At 35.2% G+C, this 9,975-nt stretch overlaps 1 protein-coding gene across 4 annotated transcripts in view; it reads right to left on the bottom strand.

Moving 5' to 3' along the window:
* Positions 1-1,533: 1,533 nt before the first annotated feature.
* The window catches only part of DNTT (DNA nucleotidylexotransferase), a 91,378-nt gene continuing 82,936 nt past the window's right edge, over positions 1,534-9,975 (bottom strand). For all 4 annotated transcript variants that reach the window (XM_030486427.1, XM_030486429.1, XM_030486430.1 and 1 more), the window contains one exon: positions 1,534-2,016. In XM_030486427.1, coding sequence (XP_030342287.1) covers positions 1,930-2,016 — 87 coding nt within the window. In that variant the 3' untranslated portion in view covers positions 1,534-1,929. The remainder of the gene's footprint in view (positions 2,017-9,975) is intronic.

Below are 9,975 nucleotides of genomic sequence, written 5' to 3'. Positions count from 1 at the left end.
ATTTTAAGAATCAGCCTCCAGGGACTTTACAACTGAATTAGTTTGATATGATTTGTTTCTAATGAACAAGCTACCAATAACTTATCACTTTATTTTCCTCTAGGTGCTTTAAAAATAAAGTCTATTAATCATGCTAGCAATTTAGTAGATATAAAGTGCATTGATCTGAAATTCTTTCTTTCCTTCCCCTATTACAAATATTGGCCTGTTCTTTTTACAAGTGTTTGCGCTTTTCCAGGCCCCATGCCTCACCTGTCCTTCATGAGTTCAGAAGCATCATTACCATTGACTCTAACAGTTCCACCACATTGTAGGAGGATCCAGACATACTCAGCTGCAAAAGGTTTTATTTCCTTTAACCTGTTCCATAACAGTTCTCTTATATGACTTCTATGTTTTCTATTTATAGTGTCAGTTGACTAGTACCATCAAGAACTGAAATCATTACGGGACTAAAACTATTCAGAACTGTAGGACTAGATTTAATTGATGCAAGAAGCATCATGTTATGATTCAGAGTTTATTTACTAAAAACTGAATTTTCTGGCTTTTCTGGCTCTGCCACTGTGTGCACATTGAGTAGCTAGTGCTATCAGGGATGATCCTGCATACAGTAGCTATGATAATGACTGGATACCAGACTTTTCAAGGGAGGTGTTCATAACAGAAGCTATCTTCTTTAGAGCCAAACCATCCTGGTCACCTAATCTGACCACCTGTTTAATCCAACCCTCATATAACAGTTCCATAATTTTTGATAATACTTGATCCAGTGAGTAATTCATAAAATGTATTCGAACAAAAGTTCAGAAAAATTGAGGGAAAGAAAAGAATAAAGTGACATGCTGTTTTCTTCCAATCTTGAAGGAGCTGACAGAATTTGTGTTTAATATCTTCTCCTCCCCCACAGGTGGTATAATTATACGTGATGCATAGGCAGGCAAGATGGGAGTTATTTCTTTATGTGGAAATCAGAATGTTTCATATTCCCTCTCTGGCTTGAAGTATGCAGAAACAGCACAACTGGAATGTATAATTTCTTGTAAATGTTGGCCAAGTAGAAAGAATATTTAGATGAGGTACCATAGCTTTTGTTCTCTTCCACTAGGACTGAAAAATGTCATTGCTCCTAAATTGTCAGCATCCTGATACAAAACATAGAAAAGGTGCTTCATACATCAACACAATAAAGCAGGAAGTAATGCTAGTGCTTTCTACTTAGATCAATTTAGACAGTAGCGTTGTATTTTCAGCTCACTTAGCAAAAGTGCACTTAAAAAGGATGGTTTTATCGGCACAGGCGAGAATAAAATTCCCTGCTGTTATCACATTTTTGTACATCCCTGACTGAGGTTTTAGAATAGATTACAATGCAGTCCTCAGTTGAAAGGAACCAGTAAACAAATCTAGCACGCTTTTTTTTTTGTGCACAGCCCTGTCACTGCCATTCTCCCCATCATGCCACAATGTCAAATCAGACTTAACAGAAAAAAAAAAAAAAAAATTAGGCTTTTAATAAAAGTGTTTGGCCAGTTTGGTGTTCATAATCACCTTTATTCTACAAATGACAAGTGAATGGTCAGTAAGTAACTTCATGTCCCAAAACACTAAATGCTTTGCAAGTATTGTTCACAGGAATGTTAAATTCCTACCACAAGCAGAAATCCCCCAAAAGCAAGCTCTATCTTGTCAATCCCATGTAGAAATTTCAAAAAACTAAAGCAGAAAAGTTTGGAAAGGAATCTGAAGAACTTAAACCCTTCTTTCTTCCTTTCCGTCAGCATGTATAATGGCTTCTAACTAATATATATATATTTAAAAATTTTTAGTTGTCATAGAGATGCATATTATATGTATATCTAAATCAGACTCCGGGATATGCAGAAAGACCATTGCTGTCAAATGATTAATGTACACTGGCAAATCATTTTAAGCATTCCTTTCCCATGGCTCAACATAATCCAAACCAAGATGCGCAAAGATTTCTTCCTCACTTCCAGCTTTGAGAAAGACCCTCTGAGAAAAGAAATAAAAAAAAAAAAAAAAAAGTATTAGAAATGGTGTTAGAAAGAAATTTCAATTGATATATTTTGCTGTTTAAAAGGAGTTAATTTTGACAGGTCTACCCATTGTATCCTCTACAGAATACACTCTCTTCATCAATGTGCTGACCTTGAAATGTGAAAGCAAGTTAAAAAAATAATTCTAATGCTGCTCAATGCTTTCAGTTCTAGTGACTAGCTTACAACTTTGTTTTGCTTTACTTTTTCAAGACTGTGCACAAATATTAGGACTGGAACTAAAATAAAACCTACATTTCCCATCCATGAGGGTCAATAGCTTGACTTTCTTCATAAAATGATTAATGTTTTTTTAAATTAATATAGTAATGTTCTCTATAAATGCATTCAAGCCAAAAGCTGATTCAATGGTTACACTAATTATGTATAGCCAAGCATCAAAAACATTGACGCTTTCCAAATTTCTAGCTAGCTGAAAATGAGGGATCAACAATTGCACCTTTTTTTTTTTTTTAAACACACACTCACAGTGACTATTTTACAGTAAAAATGATGGGTGTTTTTTTTATACCTGCACTTCAGATAATACAGGATTGTATTCTTGCACAGAAACCACTCACAAGCCCATCTACCCTAAGATGACTGCTATAGTAAAGTACATAGTCTTACGCATTCATTTCATCACCGAAGTACACTATTAATTGAAAAGGCTGCTTAGGTAGGTTAATATTAAAACAGTGAAACCTCACCATTTAGAGGAATTTGGAAGCAGAAAACAACTCAATTCTATTGAAAAAGAATTCTTAATATTTCAGCAATTCCTGAATCGCTCAAAGTTAAGTCTCAATCAGTGTTCAGTTCCAAAAAATCTCAAACTCCAGTGTCACAAAAACTTCAGGGTTAAAGCTTCATAATCCTCTACATTTACTTTCTACTTTAAAAGAGGAGATAGGAGATACTGTCTAGAGTATCACCCACTGATGAATTCTACTGAGTCAAGAAAATCTCTGACTACTGTAAAGTTTAGGAATATTTGTGCTAGCACCTCGGCTTTCTAAGCTGCCAAGCAGTGCCTCCAGGAGTGCTATGCTGTTCAGAATACCCGTGGAATGGGTCCGGAAGAGGAGTCCACAACTAGATCAGGGCGTGCCCATGGTATGGTGGAACAAATTATGGCAGCAGAGATTCACATCTTTTCCTTCTTTTTCCTCTGTGTTCTCTTCTTGCTCTCCTTCACTCCCTGATCTGTATAGTGCTTCCCTGTCTCTTATTCCCATTGAGATCACATAACTCAAGGGACTCGGAAAGCAGAAAATAGGCAGATGACTGGGACACATAGATCCTGCTTCTGCTTATATTGGCATGTCATTCTTTTTCCTTTCAGCTCCCCTTTCCTTTCAACTCCCCTTATCAGTCAGCAAATCAACACTGATAGGAAAGACTTGGGAATGCAGCTTCGCCAAGCAGCATGGCACTAGCATATGTGAAGGCTACATAATGCTGTCTAAGCTGCTGCCTCAACATATGGAAAGCAGAAAAAACAATGAATAAGAAGGAAAAAGCAAAACCACTGAGCCCAGGGCAGCCTCATGCTGCAACTGAAATATGTTTGTGCATGATCAGTAAAATTTACCTCATCATTTGGTACCCACTGGCTTATTGTTATTCTCTATCAGTCACTTTATTTCCAGTGCCTGATCCGTATCTCGGTCCTGTCAGGAGCCACGGTTTTAACAAGGCATAATGAAGAATTAAACCCGTAAACTGGAATGTAACACTAATTGTCATCTGGACTCAAACTTTATCAGGGATTCAACCAAATCAGAAACTTGTTTCCATTTCATTGTAGGGGTATTTGAAACTTGAAATTCTAAGTCCAGCTCTACAGAGAAGGCCCACCTTTCACTGGCACTCTTCAGCTCCAAGAGCCAGAGTTGTCAAACAGGCAGCTTTCTTAACAGCTATTTTTCATTGCCACAAAGTAGAATGAAAGCCATTTTAATGGTGCTAGAAAGATTACAAAGACTAAATTGTATGGTAGAGGTTAGATGCTCCTGAGTGAACAGAGCCAGAGGCCATCAGTGTTCCCTTGAGCTTGGAAGGACAGAAAAGACAGAGAATACAAGGTTCCAATTCTGCTCTTCTAGAGTTCTCAGCCAGCAAAGTAGGTATTTAAAAGCAGTTCTGGCTGATATCCTCTTGAAACCATCCAGATACATTCATCTTTCTTAGCAAATTGTTACTATAGAGTGAAGTAATACAGAACATTTTCGCTATTTTATTTGGAGACACTTCATCTTTAATTAGATGAAAACCATCTTAATAGGCAAATAATTAAGGTCAATGGTAATTATGGCAACATGAAGTAATGTGTTCTATGTTACTAAAAAAAATACATTACTAAATCAGAAAGTAACTTTTAAAATTGTATCTCTTTCTCTAATGTCCTGTATAAATATGTGCAGTGCAGTCTTCACAAATAGGGCCTTGCCATGCTTTGGAGATACTTGCTTATTGTATCCTTGGCATTTATATTTCCCAGATTTGCATTTGCAAAACTGTTGTGTATCAACTGCCAAACCCACTGAAATAAAGTCTCTCACAATGAGATCAGTACACATTGTCTTAAGCTCTACTGTAAAGGCGTTGATTTCAGGCAGTGATACATTCCATCTGTATCAGAGATTTGTTTCTAGAGTGCACAAAGTACTTAATAAGGTATTAGAAGTTGTTTTCATTATTCCATAATGAATTTTACTTATATAATTTTAATATTTAAACACACCATATCAGAAATTTGAGGGAATAATTTGGCCAATTTTTTTTATTTTTTTTTTATTTTTTAAATCAAAGCAGGGCAAACATGGTATGCCTTTTTGCTTTGACACCTGCAGTGTAAAAAAAAGATCTCCAGTTTTCTCAGGTATTTTATCCTTCACCGTTAAGTTCTCAGCATATGAATATTTTGACTCTGTAGTGCCTCAGATAACTGCAGAACATTGCTGGAGTAGAAAAAGCTGAAAACAATCACATATCCATAATGAACTGACAGTTCTAAGTGGCGTCTGCAATAGCAAAGATTGCTGATAGAGCATAGATAGACAATGTTCTTTTTTCCTATGAAGTTCTAATGTCAGATCCTGGAATAAAAGGAACCTACAAAAAACACTGACCAGGGGAAAAATGATCTTTTTTCATATAGACAGGAATAGAAAAAATAGTAGAAAATAAGTTATTGAACAGAATAATAGAAAAGGAAAGAAGACATTGATAACTGCCCATCAGGTAATAATGCTGGGGATATTTTGTTAATATGATAATATTAACCTGGGTGGACAGCTTTTTAGGGATATTTTTTTTTTTTTTTTTGGTCTGGGTTTGTTTGGTTTTTTGGGTTTTTTTACTATTACTGAGAGGAAAATCCATATACATACATTACTGCAAAAAAGTAAAATAAGAAAAAGGTCTTACGCTTGTAGATAGATGTTATAGATTCTCTTTAATAGAAGCTCTTCATATATCTGGGACCCCAAATTGCATCCCATTTCTTTTGTTCTGTCACTTTATGTTTTTCTGCAAGCAAAACTCATTTCATTTACATGACAGGGAAAATTTCTAATACAAAGTATCTGATGCTGAATACCACTCTCAGTAGCTACAAGCCATGTTTCTAAATGAATCTCTAGCTGGTACCTGCCAACTGCTTTAGCAATGTGTTATTAATGTTAATCATAACCTATGGCTTTCCTACTTTATCAATCTATGCTGAGCTTATAAAGTGATGTAAATTCACTGATGTTCTTTCTTCCTTTTTTCTTACATTTTTTTGCTCAAGAGAAGTAAGGAACTGCTTGCCTAGATGTGATTTTTTTTTTAGCTGCTTACTAATATTCAGCTGATCCAAGGCAAGCCCAAACAACATCAGTCAAACTTACTTACAAAGAACAATGCTCCAGAGCAGCTGGTATCACTCTGCTCTTATCCCATTTAATACATTCTGTTATTTCAATGGATGTAAATATTACATTTGTGGTTGCTAACATGACCATTAACTAAACCTAATGTAGAACAGCTGCCATCCAAATGTTTTCTTATGTGAACTGCTACCTCTTATTTTTCATCTTGGCATTAATGATCAATAATACTTTTGATGAAAGAGAAGCAGAGAGTGAAGGCACAGAGCTAGCACTGCTTGATGATATCCTAACACTGCCAAAGTTCAAACAGATGTTACACTACTGTTGTTTGTTTCATCTCACATTTTAATACAACGAAGCCAGCAAAACAAAACCATTATTCAATAAAGTTCTAGTTTTAGTTATATAATTCAGAACTGGCCAACAGTATATGTTTCTTTTTTGAGGGCAAAACCTGATTTTACTGATTTTGTATATACATCATTTCAATAACCAGAAAAACTTGAATGCACTGGAAAGTACTTCAGATCTCTTTTTCTCTTCCATTTTTAGAGTACCTTTATGTGTCTCTTTAACCTGCTTCTTCCAACAATGTAAATAAGTTGACCCTATGCATCAAGATAAGAAACCTTAAAATATGGGTAGCAATTTGTCTCGTAAAGTGGAAGAAAAGATCCCAAGAAATCAGAGATACTAGAAATAACTGTGCACAAATTCTTGATTTTCTTAACACAGAGGATCTTGCTATTACATGAAAACTTAGGCCACAGGATATGCATTGTTCATATATTAAGCAACTTGTACTTTCAGTGAGCCTAGACAAATTCTTTAGGTTGTTGAAACGAAACTATACTGACACCCAGCCTACACTTGACTCTACTGTGGCCATCCATCTTTCTTTCCATTGTTTGGTCAGGAAGGAGAATTACTGCAGTGATAGCAACCTCCTAACGCTCTGAATAAAAAAATACTTTGCTGAGGTTGCTCACTTACGAGACAGAAGCTGTTGCTCTTCCCACAACTGTTCTGCCAGCTTTGTATACACAAAGTTCCTGAAACCAAGTCTACTCACCTCTCCATCAATATTAACTCAGCCTTATTAAAAAGAACACATTTAATCAGACCCCAAGTAGACTGATATCCTACTGTGTATTACTGAATAGCTTGGTAATAACAGTGTCTTGCAAAATACCAAATTGAGTAATCTATTATAACTGAGTAATACTATAACTCTCAGCCTGACACTGTGGCATTTCATTACTCTTTTCTCCATCTCAAGATGAACTTAGGAAGCTAGTTTGAATACAAGTACCTCAAAATAAAAGCCAGTAGGACCACATAGTCAGAATCTGCTGGAGAGCAAAGTACTCCATGTTCTTATGTACAACATATGTAGATGTGGAATCCACTGTTCTAAAGATGAGACATGGTGGAAACTTGATTAATTTCTTTCTTTAAATCCTTATCATCCTTGGCATTAGCTGAGAAAATAGAATTAACTATGAAGACTCCTAGTTGATTACTGGCCCAACTCTGCTTTACACATTATTTGAACATTTATTCTTGAACGAGTCACATTCGTATCAAGCCCTTAAAAAGGGCTTATAATTTCCTTCCATATCCCATTTTTTCTACTTGTTTCATAGTAGTGACTTTTATTTGCTCTACAGCTGTAGTTCAAAAGGAATGCAATCATACTCCAATAGATTTCATTACCCTTTGGAAAACTATGACATTGTGTAGGAGGCACACCCCCTCCTTTTGCAAAAGACCCTGAAGGGCCATAATCATTAAGGTCTGTCTGGACTCCTTCTGACATACTGTTTCATCAGATAAATGGGGGAGGGAGGACACCTACTATTGCCAACAGTATCTCATTAACAAATTACAAAACTGTTTGATACAACTTTGCTTCTAGTATCTAGAAATGTTGCATGCTTTAAAATGGCAAATTATTACATAACATATTTAGGGATTTTCTCATTTAATTTTGGTCTTCTCTTACTGATTTTTATATTGTGTTTCACATGTGACATCTATTCATATCAGTTTAATTACATTAATATTATTTTTCCTTTTTTAAATTATTAAAATGGAGCTATAATGGCAATATGATCATATCTAACTTTGTAGTATTTCCAGTATACTGAATGCTAAATACCAAGCAGTCTAAACCCCCATCACTTTACATGTCTGGGATTATTACAGTAGCAGTAAGCACGACAATGATAAATGAACAACAGAAAAGGACAGACTGCCATTTGCAAACTTTGAACTTAGCTGTTCATTGTGCTTGGACAGAGGCCATTCTAAAAATAAGTTTTATGGGTAAAGTCTATTGCAGATGAATGATGCTAACAACAGGACTTGCTTAGTGAACCATAGTAAAAGATACCACAATGCCCCTTAAATTTATTTTACACGTGTATTTGTCACTTCAGTGACATCTTCACACGTCATCACTTATGCCAAGTCAATTAAAGATTTTTAATTAAAGATATTTGGAACTAATGCAGAGATGATGCTACTTACATTGCTTGCAATAGCTTCCAAGATGTGAAAGTACTTCTTTAGATATGAAAGGCCATAGTAATCAGTGAATCAGTACACCCTAACACCAAAGACCTACAATTGACAGAATATACCATGATGCCTTATTAGATTAAAAGTGCAATGCTATTAAACTGCTCACACTCCCTTTTTCTCTGATCCCACGTGATCAAATAACATTTCTACACTGTAAAAAAAAAATTTAAATTTAAATAGCTATTAATTAAATTAACAAAATGAGCTAACAGAAAGAATTGTGAGGGCAGAAATGTAAGTAATCCATCAAATAGCAAGTACTTTCCACAAGATTAGCCATGGGAAAGTTCATGCATGTTTACTTGACCAGATTGCTACCCAATCTGTTCTCTGCCACTGGGCCCTTGAGGCACCACCACTGCACACAGGTCACACCAATACTACAGCAAGTCTTAGGAAGATGCTACTTTTACTAAATCAGCCTTTTATAATGCGTACCTTTCAATGTAAGTATATATTTCATTCTTTTATGACTTTCAGATTATATTGACCTAAACTCCTGCATACCATGCCAAAGGTATTCCACTAATGAGGAAGTCTGATTGTTGCATCAAAAATGTCTATACAATCATATGTCCACAAAACAATACATTGAAGTCTTTTTCTTGTAATATTTCCTGAAACTCTTTGTTTGACTGCAGCTATCTTCTGAACAAAATGCTCATATTTCATTGAGAGCCATATTCTGACAACAAATGGGTGTAGCATTAAATTATTTCTCATCTGTGAAAATGATAGAAATAATGGTAATTAGAAATAAAATAAACAAGCTGGAATAAGGGCAAACAACTGAGAATTTCTATGAATCCATCGGTGAATTTTTTCTAAAAAAGTAGCTGTAGGACATAAAATTGTTTCTTGTTATGATTATTAATTGTAATACGTGACAATAGCCTCAAGCACAGAATACTGAGATAAAAAGAAATAAACACACATTTGAATGCTTGAACAAGTTACGTTTTCATTTATTTTATGATCAGAATTGGACAGAAGAGTTTTTTTGCTTGCACTACAAAATTCTTTAAAAACAGAAATTATATCTGCCTGAAAAGTGGGGGGGAAGGGAAAGGAAGAGGGGAATGGAGGAAGAAACAAAGAGTTCAGAAAGCAAACCATATGCTGTTATACTAGCTGTTAAAATCTTTCAGAAAAAAAAGAAAAAAAAGTTACATTAGAAAAACGTGCATCTTTCTGTCTCAATTTTATATGAAGAAATTCTGATAATTCACGAATTCAATTCTACTGCATGAATTTTGTCAGCTAGGTGTTAAAAGTCCTTAGGCACACATCTAATGATTTATACCAATATAATTCCAGTTGCTTCCTATTTTTGACAATTAAATGTTCCCGTGACTAACAATACACAAATTCCATAAGAGGAGAAAAGTAAGTTCTCAGTGTAAAATTAAAGAGAGTCCAATGCTATAGGCTTTTTCATTTGATTACAGGGA

This window comes from Strigops habroptila, chromosome 5, assembly GCF_004027225.2.
Source record: "Strigops habroptila isolate Jane chromosome 5, bStrHab1.2.pri, whole genome shotgun sequence".
NCBI lineage: Eukaryota > Metazoa > Chordata > Aves > Psittaciformes > Psittacidae > Strigops > Strigops habroptila.
This window is presented reverse-complemented; position numbering and strand designations above follow the sequence as displayed.